At 39.7% G+C, this 13,849-nt stretch overlaps 1 protein-coding gene across 5 annotated transcripts in view; it reads right to left on the bottom strand.

Moving 5' to 3' along the window:
• NTNG1 (netrin G1) overlaps positions 1–13,849 on the bottom strand; it is a 158,261-nt gene that overhangs the window by 54,614 nt on the left and 89,798 nt on the right. For all 5 annotated transcript variants that reach the window (XM_080407212.1, XM_080407208.1, XM_080407210.1 and 2 more), the window contains exon 4: positions 6,547–6,719. In XM_080407212.1, the coding sequence (XP_080263338.1) occupies positions 6,547–6,719 (173 nt within the window). The remainder of the gene's footprint in view (positions 1–6,546; positions 6,720–13,849) is intronic.

The following is a 13,849-nucleotide window of genomic DNA, read 5'->3' as shown; positions in this document are numbered from 1 at the left end:
GGTCTTCATTCCTCTTCTCCGTCACAAGTGGAATGTGCACCTGCCGTATGACAGGGAGCCAGGGACATGCTCCTGCTGCTATCCAGACGCTACGCTCAGCTCGCTCACATGCAGCGAAAGTGTCCCCAAGAGCACAGTGAGTGATCTGGTTTAGGTGAATGCAGCCCAGAAACTGAGGATTCGGACTGCCTCCTATGAAGGCATGGCAGGATATGATAGTAAATAATGCAGTACAAATCTGGATGCCTATTGATGGCTGAGCAAAACTGTGTGAGAGCTGTACTGGCAAAGGAGACATAATTGTACTCTGTACATCACATTTTAACTCTTAAACGAGAACAAAGTACAGAGCTTTCCATAGCAGGAGTCAGAGCTATGTAAAAGAGACAATTCTTAGGAAATTTCATGTGTTTCGCTGCAAGAGCCCTAGAACTTCTGCTACTGTTAATTTTGCAGTTGCTTGCTCTGTAAAGACTGAAAAATGTTTCATTCCCAGAAAATGAACTGCTTAGATTAAGTTTGTTATTATCCACTTTTGCTGTCCCAAGCAATACCACCACAAATAAATGGGACAGAGTTAACAGTTATTGGTTTACTGGGTTAACACCTTTTATAATCTGGACTTTTTCTCATGATGTTTTAGTGACTCCAAACCAGTACAGAAGAGTCTAGTAAACTCCCAGTGAGATAAAAATATTTTTCAAGGAATCATAATTTATTGATAAGAGTATTAGATATTAGAAAGTACAAAAAAAGCCTGAAACTCAGACAATTTTTAGAACTTTGAGTATCTTATAACAGACACTTGCCTTCCCATACTGCTGCTTATGGACTAGAACCCTCTTCCAGTGCTCGTCTTCACTGTATATGGTATAAAGAGAGTTGTCTGAGGCCAGTGATGGATGGAGGCAATTCATTTCCCAGCAACAGATGCCACTGTAACCAGCACAAACAACCAACTTGGCAGGGTCACGCAAGAGAGTAATATGCTGAAGAAGAATTTGTCAAGCCCCATTTTAAAAAAATACAGCACATGTTATTTGTAGTGCACCGTTTTTACATAGGTACCTGCAATGTTTTGCTGGCCATTGCACTGGATACCTAGCTGGAGTCTGACGTTTATCATTTGCAGGTTTTCCTGACACTTCTGTCTTCCCGAATGCTCTTGATGCACTGCAGTTTTGCTTCCACCACCAAGTTTCCCAGCCTGACACAGCTTTTGTGTGGCTTTTACATATTTTGTAAACTTCATGAGCCAAAACTGCTGTGTAATATAAAATAGGAACAGCAAGAAGCTTTGCTGTTTTGTAACTTACTCTTGCATTCATATCTTCCTTTTTCTCTACGGAAGGTGTTATCAAAATCATTGAGGAGCAACATTTTACATCTTAAACATGAGTAACCCATTCCTTCAGATCGAGATCATGTGGGATCACTTCATCTTCCGCAGTCATGCAAGTAGACACTGGAAAGCTCCTTCCATTTGTTTGGGGGAATTGGGCCCTTAGAAAATGGGACACCATGTACCTTATGCATCTGCTTTGACAGGACAGCAGGATGTGTGATCTTTGGAGTTACAGGGATCCATGCTGCTTGGATTCCTGAACAGAAAGCCTGCCATCGCACCACCCTTTGGCCAACTTCATTTACCCTGGTCCTTCAAGATGGCTTTGCGTTAGCAAATGCTTATGGGGAAAACAAAAAACACAGATGAAGGTAATCAATGCAATACTTCAGGTGCCACATTTTTTGCCAGAAACTGTGTGGCAGCTGTGCTGCAGTGATGCCTTGTAAGCCTTTTCCTATTTAGGGAGGATTAAGGCCATGCTGCTGAGACAGAGGCTGTACTGTCGGAGGAGGACCCGCTGCAGGAGAAATTCAGTGAAGTGATTTAGACTATCTGCCTAACTGTTGACTGAAAAGAACGACCGACGTTCCCCGTGTCCTGGTCAATCCTTTGTTTCATGTTAAACTACGAATTAGGAAAGTCATATAACAGTTGGGAGGTGGGTTTTGCTGAGTGTCAGGCACTTGTGGTACAGGTTATTGGTTGTGGAGGGACTGACAAAAAGTGAGCAGGCTTTGATGGATGGCAGCCCAGCAGTCTTAGACAGCTCTGTCTGATGGAGCAGAGAACATAAGTGCCAAAGATGATCTAAACAACAGGAGGAAGAAAAGGGCTAGTGCTGGCAGGCACATACGACTGCTGAAGAGAAAAGCTATCTTGTAATACCAAGTATAGAGAAATTTAGTTAAGTTCGCTCTGAGTGTCAAAACATATTGCAGAAAAAACTCTCCATAGAATGTGGCAGCACAAGGGAATAAATATAATCACAAAATAGCCAGTAAGATAGAATGAAAATACAAAATAAATGTGTGCAGGAGACGAATGCGGAGATATTGCTAGTGCCAGTAAACAACAGAGTACTCGGTGTCTTTCACAAGCAAAGCATGGAATAAACAATTTGTGTTTTCCTGAAAAACTCATGTAGAGTTAAAATGAGAAGGATACAGAAAATGGCTTTATATCAAGGTTTAGCCTATGTCTGGAGTACAATCTAGAACAGTGTTGTATTTCATGAGCTGTAGCTTGAAAAGCTACAATAAAGTCTTCTTGGCCACAAAAAAATGGCAGAAGCAGAACAGTGGAAACTACAGAAGCTTCAGCTGGGAAAGATTTGGAAACAGGCATTAGGCTTCTTGCTGGGTCAGAGGAAACTTCCCAAATTCAGAGAATATCAAGAAAAGGGATATTTTTGTTTTGTGGAAAAAAAAATATCTGTTTCATTTATACAACTATTTTTAGCTGTATCTTATTTAAGTATACTTATATAAAAAAACCCCAAACCTTCAAATCCATTTAAAATCTAAAATATTTTGGTCTCAGATGGAAAAGATAGTCTGAAAACTGCAGGAAGGAAGAGTATCAAAAGGACACTGTATTACCAGATTACACAAAGTGTCCCCAGGGAATTGAAGTAATATGTCAAGGGAAATTCAGGGTCAAACCAGGTAAGTTAATTCTATCAACATGTTCCAGCAACTATTTACAGAATTCATGCCTGACTGGGGAGTATAATGCTAGGGATGCATTGCTGGCCACACGATGGAGACGGTGACATAAATGCAAAGGGTAAGTGAAATTACATCGGCTATGCAGAGAGTTTACACAATAATGCAAAATTTCATATGCTCCAACACACGTGCCGTTAAATCAGCAAGTGACAAAAGAAATGGAGCTTTTACATGCCATAAATGATTGCTTCTTGGAGCAAGTGATCAGACAACCCACAAGAAGATAAGCTGATTTAGTTCTGAGTAGTACACAGGACCCGATTCAAGCAGTATCAGTTGACTTCTGGACTGAAAGTTAACATACTTCTTGAGAAGGAAAAGGATGAAAAAAAAAAATATCCACTGCAGTAATATTTAACTTCCACAGAACAAGCAGATAAAAATGAGGAAGTCAAAAGAAAAATGAAAAGAGCAGCTAAAAAGATTTAATGCAAACAGCGTCAAGGCAGGCTAGAGATAAAGTCTATGAGAGACTCAGAATAATCACATATAACCCATCAATTTCTAAAAAAAATATAAAAATCAGCTATCTTATAAACCAAAAAAACTGCCAACACCCAACCCAAAGCAGCTGAATGAAGATGATTTTGGAAAGACACCCTTCGAAAGTGTAAGTCATCTCAATGGAGAAAGACAGGAAAAAAACCCCACCATAAAATCTGTCAGGTTAAATATAAACCACAGTCTTTTGAAAATCAAGTTGCTACAGACATAAAAGTATAATAATTCTTTTTTGTTAAAATAACCACACTAGAAGCAGCAGGCCTCCCAGAGAGATGGTTGGGTAGATAGGCAATTAAGGTATAAAGGTACTGAATACTAAATAAATTGTTTTCACTAATGTTCACAAGAAAGAACGTTAGAGAGATTCTCACAATCCAAGGAAGTTGTTCTACATCTATCATCAGCTGAAGGTTTTTTAGAAGACGTAAATAATACCAAACAATAAGTATTGCCATAAGGTGATGTTACCCGAAAAATGTTATAAAAGAACTCAAATACGACATTTCTGAACTAACTACTGTAACATATAACCTGTCACATTTGTCAAGCATGATGCCAGAAGAAATGTTGTAACTGTGGCACAGGCTTTAAAAATGACTCAAGGGGTGATCCCTGTAATAACAAAATATAAGGCAGAAACATTTTTATGCTATTGTAAAAGATCAATGCTGTTCTTATGTCTAGAATATCGTGTGTAGTTTTAGCCCCACCAAATAAAAAAATGACACAGAACCAGAAGAGAACAAGAAAGCGCAGATGATCAGAGATGTGGCACGTTTTAGAAAGATAAGATTAAATAGATTAGGATTTGTCATTTATAAAATAGGTTGGGTGAGTGGACATATCAAGTCAATATAATCATAAACGGTATAATGGATGTAAGTGGGGATGCATTATTCTCTGTTTCTTTCTATCTAAGGAGGCACAGGCCTAACCGTATAAAAACATTTCAAGCAAACAAAAGGAAATACCTTTCTCTCATTGTGTCATTAAAATGTGAAATGCATTTGCCGTAAAATGTCACTGAGATTATGACAGCTGGGTCGGTCCCTGCGCTCAGCAGCTGGCAACCACTGTGGGGCTGATGGAGGGTCCGGCTCAGAAAGCCAGTTTATTGCTGGCAACTGGGAAGGCAAAGAAGAAATCCTTCATGCTTCTTCCTGTTTGCCATAAATTCCTGCTGCTGATCACTGCTGAAGCCAGGATCTGAGGGCAACTGGAGCATTTGTCAGCTCAAACGAGGTTATGTTTTCATGATGCTATCGTAATAACAGTAATAATAATAATAATAATCATAACAATAAAAGATTGCCTATAATTTGCAAAACGTTTTGTTGCTTGATGGGACTGTATATTTGATGGAATTCAATAATGTCAAAAGTTGTTTTAACAAGCTTCAGGCATCCTTTTGGTGGGCGCTAATTCCACTGTTCCGTCTGGTGTGTACTCAACTGATTGGAAATGATGTAACTGACACAGTAAGCTGCATTTAGAACGATCCCCGTTTTCATGTTCAGATGTATCTTGTCACTAGCTTAGATGATTGCTGGAATAGCAACTGCATTATATATATATGTGTATGTGTGTATATATACACAAGTATGTATGTGTATATATAGAAAATATAAATAAACCCAACCTGGTAAATCTCACCATTTTTCCTGAACGTAGGTTTAAAGTATTAATTCTGTGAGGCATGCTCACTTCTTATAACATGCAAAGAAGTAAAAACTCTTACAAAATGTTTTTCCCCTGCTTTTTGGAAGTTCATTTTTTTCTTCTCAGTAAGAATTTTATCATAATTTCATGCCCCCACACTTCATGGTTTGTTACTTGGTCTATTACGCTCACATTTAAACTTGATAAGGTCCTGCTTCCTATGATATTCATTTTTGAGTTTTGATTCTTCACAGCTGCTGCTTTGAAGTCTTAGATAACATTCTGAGCATTGCATATTGCTCCTGGTTTTAAACTTTTCATTCAACTGCAGTACATAGTTCTGTTTTCTCCCAAATAACTTTTCAGTAAATTTTTATATTCGAATATTCTAAAATGAATGTTTTGCTTTTAATCAGGGCAAAACTACGCACTCTTTTCTTAAAAGAATTTAGTAACTTCTGTCAACAGGTTTGGTGATTTCTCCTCATCTTCTTCAAAGGAATTTAAGTCTGGTACTCAGTTCAGGAGGATTCTAAATTATTGTGTGTTTCATACATGCACAAAAGGAAGAACTGATGCTCATGCTTGTCTTTGTGCCCTCTCTTTCAGCACCATGTTCTTTTTGACCCAGTCCTGCCCAGGACCAGGAATTGCAGCTGTCAATAACTTCCCTTGGAATATTGCGTCCTAGAATAGTGAAGCATGTGTGTCTGCCCTCGCTGTCCCCCTTCAACGTTTGCAGTGATCTACAAGAGCGCATGTGAATCTGGACCACAGGTCAATGTCAGGTAAAAACTTCCTGTAGCAACCTCAAGATCTTTAGTCATTAATTGGAAAAATTTGGTCCGAGATTTTTTTTTAGCTTTCTTAAATGTACAAAAAAGGAGCACGGACCTCATCACACACACTGAGCTGAGGTTATTTCGAATGTCAGGGCAACAGGATGTTTGAATGGAGAGCTGCCAGCACCACGGCTGGAGCAGGACTGCAGATATTGCCACCGGTTTCTCTCCTCTGTGTGTGCTTTTTATGTGAAGGGTCCTAATCTTTTCATATCTTGGCCCTTTCTTTGCAGTGGCTAGGGATTTGTCTATAGATACGAACATGCATTTCTCATGCAAGTTATTTACAACCATGTAAGAGCACAGATGAGGTATACTTGCAATTAACACAGTTTGACACCTCACCCAATTATATGCACTGGGTCATAAAGAAATGACAAACTTGCCAGCATTAATCTTCCTTCAGAATCATGATATGGGGCAGAATTCTAGTAATGAAATATCCTTATTATATGGAACTACTTACAGATATTAGCAGTGCCCTTAGGTATAGGCAGATAAGAACCAGGGCTCCACGGTCGGCCCTGGTAATTCTTCTTGCATTTTCCACAGTCTGGGCCAGTTGTGTTATGCTCACATTCACAAAGTAGTCTTTTGTTTTCTTCTTTACAGCCAGTAGCGTGAAGGTTGCACTTACACCTATTATCAAAAGGCAAAAATAAAAAAAGAAAAAGTGGGATATTATTTAAAGGTGAGTTTAAGTCTTAGTAAAGCATGTCCTATGACAATCATTCTATTTCTGTGTGTTCTGCCCATATCGTTTTAGCATGCTTGACTGGACATCACTTAAATAGCGTGTTGTAATATCTTCAGCTTCCACAGGTCTAAAAGCAGTAATTTCACCAAGACTCCAAGATGCTGAATTTTTTCTTGTTTTCACTAATGCAGCTCCACCGAGATCAACTAAATTATTCATAATTTTTACTACAGACAGGTCTATAATCTTGCAAAAACTCAGGAGTTACTCACTACTCCCAGGAACAAAACAAGTCCTCTGCTTATGTCCTTAGAGAATCTGGCCCAAATTAAGGTTGAAATTAGGCCCTGGAAGTCTAAGAAAAGAGACTTCCATTAAATATCCTCTGCAATGCCGCACTTCAATAGAAAGGATGCTCACTATAATGGTGTTTTGCCATTCTTGTTCAGCAAGTACTCCCTTGCTTAGAAAGGAATTTTTTTCTTTCTACTTTAATTTGATATAGTTGTAGTAGCTGAAGGTCTGAGGAAGTATTTTGGTAGGCACATTTATTTTTCCTTAAGAAAGAACACCTAATCAAACCTTGTGACAAAATCATTAGATAAACCATTCTGCATCTGGTCTTAGAACAATTGTATTTTCCTTAAATCTCCCCCTTTCCCTGAAACAAGGACACCTACAGAATGGGAAGCTAGTTTCATAAACAGTAAGGTATTGTCACCTCTTTCCATCTCTTTCCAATAGATGTCAAAACCAGCTAAAATCTGTTTCTGTTTGGGGCTGGAGTGAAAACTAGTATTTAACGACCCTGCCTGTTTGTTTTCCTAATGATTGTGCATCTAGTGATTTAAAGGGTTCTCGTGTGGGCATTTGTCACCTGTTCCATACAGTGACCAATAATGAGAGCAAAACAACACATCGAATGGCCAAGTGCAAATTAGCAGCTGTCAAGCTGACTTCCATTTGGAAGGAATATGACCTGAAGCAACTGGCCACATACTTATATATCCCCAGGGTAAAACATGCTTGCAGTTGTCATAAGTGGCTGCTGGAGAAAATCCACAAGAATCTGTAATACAGTAGATGGTGGAGCATTCTCCTCAATGTTACAAATGAGGCAGGTGAAACCGCTGTTATTTGAGCAATGCTCATCCTAAAGAAAAACAGGTTTGGCACCTTTTACGTTGAAATTACCAAAATGTCTTGAATATGCTAGAAAGTGTGATTCATTTTTTTATTGTTTCCAAAATATTGATGCTTAAAGACTGTATGAATTGCAAAGTAAATTTTCAAAGACTAGCCACTGCAGATTTTAAGATGCCTCTATCTGGGTGTCAGTGGATGATATATGCCTACTCATGTAGAGATTAAAGATTTTGGTAAATGGCACTGCTATTGAGACAAGTAATGGGTGGTTTTACTGTCTGCAGGAATATGAAAATGGAAGGCTCCCAAACAGTAGAGATACAATAATGACAAGACCAAGATGTAGAGTCAGAGGAGAAAGAAGCAGGAGAGTCTGTGGAGTCACTAGAATACATGAGAGAGAGAGGAACTGATTTGGTTTGTTTCAGGGGGAGATTTCTGTTTTGTTGGAGGGACTCATCAGTGTCAGAGGCAGCAAACTGATCTAGGCAGGAAGAAAAAGCCAGCTGATTCTGACGAAAAGCTCCTAGGGCTCTGAAAGGGTGCTGCAGGCTGCTGGGGGAGCTGAGGTGGGGGAAAATAAATGTAGGTACATCTGCTAATGGGTGTACATGTGCACAGCTCTTCCAATAAGCACTTGAAAATAAAGAATGGTCGCGTCAGAAAACCTTGTGCAAAGTCTGTCTGCACTTCTTAGATACGCTATACTTGTCCTACGTTCCTGAAGAGACAGACTGACCCTTCCTCAGTTTTGCTTGCACAGTTAAATGTCTTGGGCAGAGTCTGGCCATCTCCATCTCCCTCCGCTTCTATCCATCCTGTCCCATGCCTCTTCACGTATCTATATATATCTGTGTGTGTGTATATATATAATGTATCTATATTAAAACCACATGTATATATTTATATGTATGGAGATATATATATATTTACACACTAAGTTCTCATGCATATTGACTTCCTTTTATTGCCCGCATTTCCTAACTCCACTGTGATATACCTCTTCATAGGCTGCCTCCTCCTTTTCCTTATTTCCCAGGCAAGAGAGCATGGACAGTACAAAATATCTCCGTTGCCTGATCTGGTGCCCAGTTTTTTAATTTCTTAGGGCAAGATTGCTGCAGAGGAAGCGCCTCTCAGCCTAGAGCTGTGGCATCATGCCATGGTAGCTGTTCTGCAGTCCACATGGCAGGGCCCACGCCATTGGCAGGGTTTCTGCAGGAGGCATCTTTTGTGATTTTAGCCACCGAGCTCCAAAAGACAAAGTAAACCCAAAGATTTTGGAGGTCTGTGTTTGTACCAAGTATGTGCAGGTTTTCACAAAACCAGCAAAATGTATTTTCTTGTAGTTGGGAAGTAGTTGGGGACCTTCTTTCAAATTTTAAAACCTTGTTAACTGAGATTTAAAAAAATCATTGCTCATATGGGCATTCAGAACACACACACACAAACCAGATACTGTAGGACATCTTAGCCACTTAAGTGTCCTAAATGGAGGAAATGCTAAATGGTTCTTCCTGCCCTAAAACGGTAGAATAATCACAGATTCATTCAATCAGTGCCTCTCTGCAAATTAACTTATTTGGATGTTTTATATGCATTTTTGAAAGCTTTCCCAGAACAATCTCCCAGAATGCTGCATCCTGCCTTAAACAAAAATTCCAAATAATACCATCTTAAAGAGAATGGAGAGTAAGATTTCTACTCTCTCCAATTAAAAAAACCCAACAAAAAAACCCCACCCCAACACTTCCTGCCAACACCCCTCCCCCAAAATAAAAAAGAACAGGGAGAGAGGTGTAGCCTTTCACACGTAAGATTTAAAGTCAATGAGGGAAAACAACAAATTCAATCACTACAAAAAAAAAAAAAAAAAAAAAAAAAAGGTCTGATCTAAAACCTTTGTGGGCAGAGAATAGATAGTCAAAACCTAACATTAACAACAAGCCAAAAAAGAGACGACAATGCTGAATAATCCTAAAACCCCCCAGAATAAGTCAAACTTAGCTGTGCACAATTTTCAAGGAGAAGAAGGTAAGGAACAAATGTGGTCACTGTGGTTTTCTACAAGGCTAGCTAAAGATCAAAGATCAAGGTAAAAAAAGACATTTATATTAAAAATGTCAAATGTAGAGTTAATGAGAGCTAGTTAAAGCGGGCACAAAAAGAAATGTTTAGAAAAAAATAAACCCAGACCACAAAAGGTCAGACAATGTGTGACAAAAAAACATTACCTTTGTCTTCTTAGTGTGTAGGCAACATAAAAGTTGGGTTTGGTTCATGATCATTAGTGTTATACAAGTATGAAAAAATCTGAAGATTAATGAAATCTGAAGAGATTAAACTGGAGCTGTTGTTGGTGTCAGTAGCTATACACAGGGAGTAAAGGAGCAAGAGCAGAAAAAAGGATTCCGAAATGGAACCGCTGGGGCTCTGATTCTCCTCTCGCTGGCACCAATGTTTGCTGAGGTCACTTCACAGATCCCGGAGAGATTAATCATGATTTCCACAGCAAATCAAGGACATAGCTGAATACTGAATGAATGTAAAATGCAGACAGTGCTAAAACTGAAAGAGAACAGAAAGCAACTGTGGAAAGCAAACTGAACATAAGTTGGAGGGTACCAGGGCTGGGGAAAAACAAGCCAATGCCGAATTCTGTGTGGTATGTGGAGAGGCATTTTTACTGAAGCGGGGAAATAATATTTTGTGTACTTCTGGTGTTTCAGGAAGGTTGCACTAGGAACTTGGCAATCTGTCCCAGGGACCTCATCAGAGTGTATGTATGGAGAACCTCAGAGACTTCTGCAAAGAAGAGAAATGCCTGTTTTGCTTGAGGGACAGACTCCTCTGGATTAATGAAAGAGGTAAATGTGCGTAGCCAGGCTGAGAGATGACTAGAGTACAATAAACAACTACTTCTATTTGCGGGATAAGCAGTAAGGAAAATCGAAATATTTAAGATTACAGAAAGAAGACTATTTAGGTAAAAGTATTGTCCAGATGGACCATGTAAGAACCACTTTTGCGATGAGATATATTGTGAAAACAAAGCAGCAGAGCCTGGACCTCAGGCATTGCAGGTAACTGTGAAGCAGCCAAGCACCACTGATCTGGTAGCTGACGGGCTCCCAGCTGATCACCATCAGGATGTGGACAACAGCTTCCTATGGAAGACTGCTCAAGGTCAGAGTCCTCCATCTGTCTTGTATCTTTTTAAAGGAAGATTTCCTTTCTTTTCTACTCCAGAGGTAAGGAAATATTTTGTTACCTTATGTGAATATCCATGATGATAAATCATTACCGAAAATCCTAGGTACCATTTGTAATTTCTTTAAATGCTTGCTTTGAAAGGCTGTTCCTAGCTGTTCCTGCTTTAAATCTGAGATGATAACAAAACACTTAATTAGATTTACATACAAAAATTTTAAACACAAAATTTTGTATAGCCCTTGTAGATGCTTCCATTAGAAGAATGTGGTCACTTTGGCTGCATGTGTAAGAACAGAGAAATTCTGAAAACCTAAAAAACTGCTTCCACATCCTCTGTACTGAGTTCCAGGTGACAATATTTCATGCCTATATGGCTTCTTGAAATCGAAAGAAAAAAGTCAAAGTGCTTCACAAGGTATTATGTACACATGCCCAGAAATGCAATTACTGGGCAGCAGCTGTTTGGCACGTCAAGTGGGTTTGCATGTATACTGAGAAGGGATGATTGAGGGAGCTGTAATAAGTAGAGCAGGTTTGAGAGTACAGGTTAAGGTATGGCAAATGTAAGAGGATGTATGCTGCAGCCTTTGCACTACACCAGCAAACAGCCTAAGGGCAAAATCCCATGTAGGGATAAAGCAAATGTTAAGGGCAAAGTGCAGCTCCGAGATAACAGTATATGCTCACTGCAAATGGCACCACAGAGGTCTAATGCTTTGTATGTCTTTACAAAGAAACTCTGAATTCTGTGATTATAAATATCAACAACTCCACGAGCATTTAGGGTACGTACAGGGAGATGCAGGCCTTGGAACAGCTTTCTGCCTGCACAGAACAGCTGTCTGCCTGTTATAGCTGGTGACAGTTTTCCGAACTTTTTGTTGCTGATCATTGTGGGAACAGCTCTGCCAGCGCTGAGCTTGTGGAAGTGAACACTTGTGTCACCCCAACACTTGTCCGCATTTGGAAACTTCCGTCCTGATGTTCCCACAGCTCAGCTGATATCCATCTTCCCAGTGCAACCTGCCAGGACTCTTCCTGCTAAGCAGCCTGGTTACAGCACACGCAAGAACACATTTCCCTCCAATGTGCAAATTCAATTTTGAATCGCTGGAGATTGATATTGCTGTCCAACGCTATAAACTCTAATTGTGTGGGAGAACGAATTTGTTTTTCTGACCACTCATCTTTGACAGACTCATTATTTTGTCATAAAGCAACTGAGCCGACATCCTTGGCAGCTGCGCGAGGCGCAGGGAGCGCTCCGGCACGCTGAAGGAGCAGTGCTGCCGCAGGGGGAGCGGGAGCCCCCCACACGCTGCGTTCCTCGCAGACTATTTACATACAGACAACTGACATTAAAACGCTGTAAATATCACTAAGGTAATTGTTAATAGCGTGCTGATGCTCTTGCATGTGAGTGCCAACCAACAGACTGGGGGGCACATGAGGGGATCATTTACGTTGAAGAGATGGTTCATAAGACAGACAGACAAGAGAAGCTCCTTGATACATTTTTAACGACTAGCCATATGTTCCCTGCTCAAATACATCTTTGGATCATTCTAGGTCATCACCAAAGTTTAGAAACTTAAAACCAACTTGTAAGCCCCCCTGCACAGACTCTTCGCTTTCACATGCCAGAAGTCAGTGCTCTGCTCCCAGGTAAGCAAAGCCTGAACTTGCAGAGGAGTTGGTGTGTTTGCTCTTCGCATTACTGCCCACACAACGTGGTGCACATACAACACAAAATACCATCCCTGCACAGTTTTAATTAGGCATTTTAAAATGCTGTTAGCAATGTTAGGAGCCTTAGTCAGCTCTCCAGTGCTAGCAACTGCTTCTAGCACCTTGTTACAGTTGTCCTAAAGGACTTGGCTGTGTTCAGCGTGACATCAAACGTGTTAAGGCTGTCACCTACGTTACGGCTCTCAAGCTTACTAATGACCTTGAGGCAGCTTCACCAGTGAGATCTAGTTTTCTAATAAAATGTAGACAAAGATGAAAATTCCACATTGCAAATACATTTTAAGTGATACCTCAGACATGCAGGAAGAAGAGATTGTAGGTTGAGAAATTGAAAATATAAGCACCTTTAAAACATACCATGAAATCTTTGGGATAAAACCAGCTCTGGTTCTGAATCGCTCATTTTTGAGATGTAACTTTCTTCTTTTTTCTTTTTTCTTTTTTTTTTTTTTTTTGACACTTTATGAGACAAAGTCATTATAACTTGAGAAACTGTACAGGTAAGTGACAGAACTCTCACACCTTTGCATGTACAAGGTGTGAACATCACAAAAATATTTAGATAAGTCTGGTTTTCCTTTAAATTTCTCTCACAAGTGGAACATCTTTTCATAGAGGCTCACAGTCTCGGAAACATCACGTCTGCTGAATATTTTTATTCATTATATCATAGGATTTTTCCACATCATGTCAAAAAAACAAAGCATGCTGGTCCTTATCCTAATTTCCAAAGCGTAATAGATGTCTACACAGCTTTGCTATCGAAGATTTTGTGGGGATGAAAACAAGTAAAAAGGACACTGTTGTGAAGAAACAAAATGATTGCTGGCCAATTTATTTCTGCAAGGATGGAACAGACAGCGAGAACACACACATAAAAGAGGTAACAAGATAATTACTGCAATCTAGGCTACCAGTGCTCACTGCAGGGACTATCTGTCTGAAGAAGTTCTGAGCTAAAAGG

Source organism: Falco punctatus (assembly GCF_963210335.1).
Source record: "Falco punctatus genome assembly, chromosome: 11".
In the NCBI taxonomy this organism is placed as follows: domain Eukaryota; kingdom Metazoa; phylum Chordata; class Aves; order Falconiformes; family Falconidae; genus Falco; species Falco punctatus.
The sequence above is the reverse complement of the archived record's forward strand: the minus strand, read 5'-3'. Positions and strand labels throughout refer to the sequence as shown.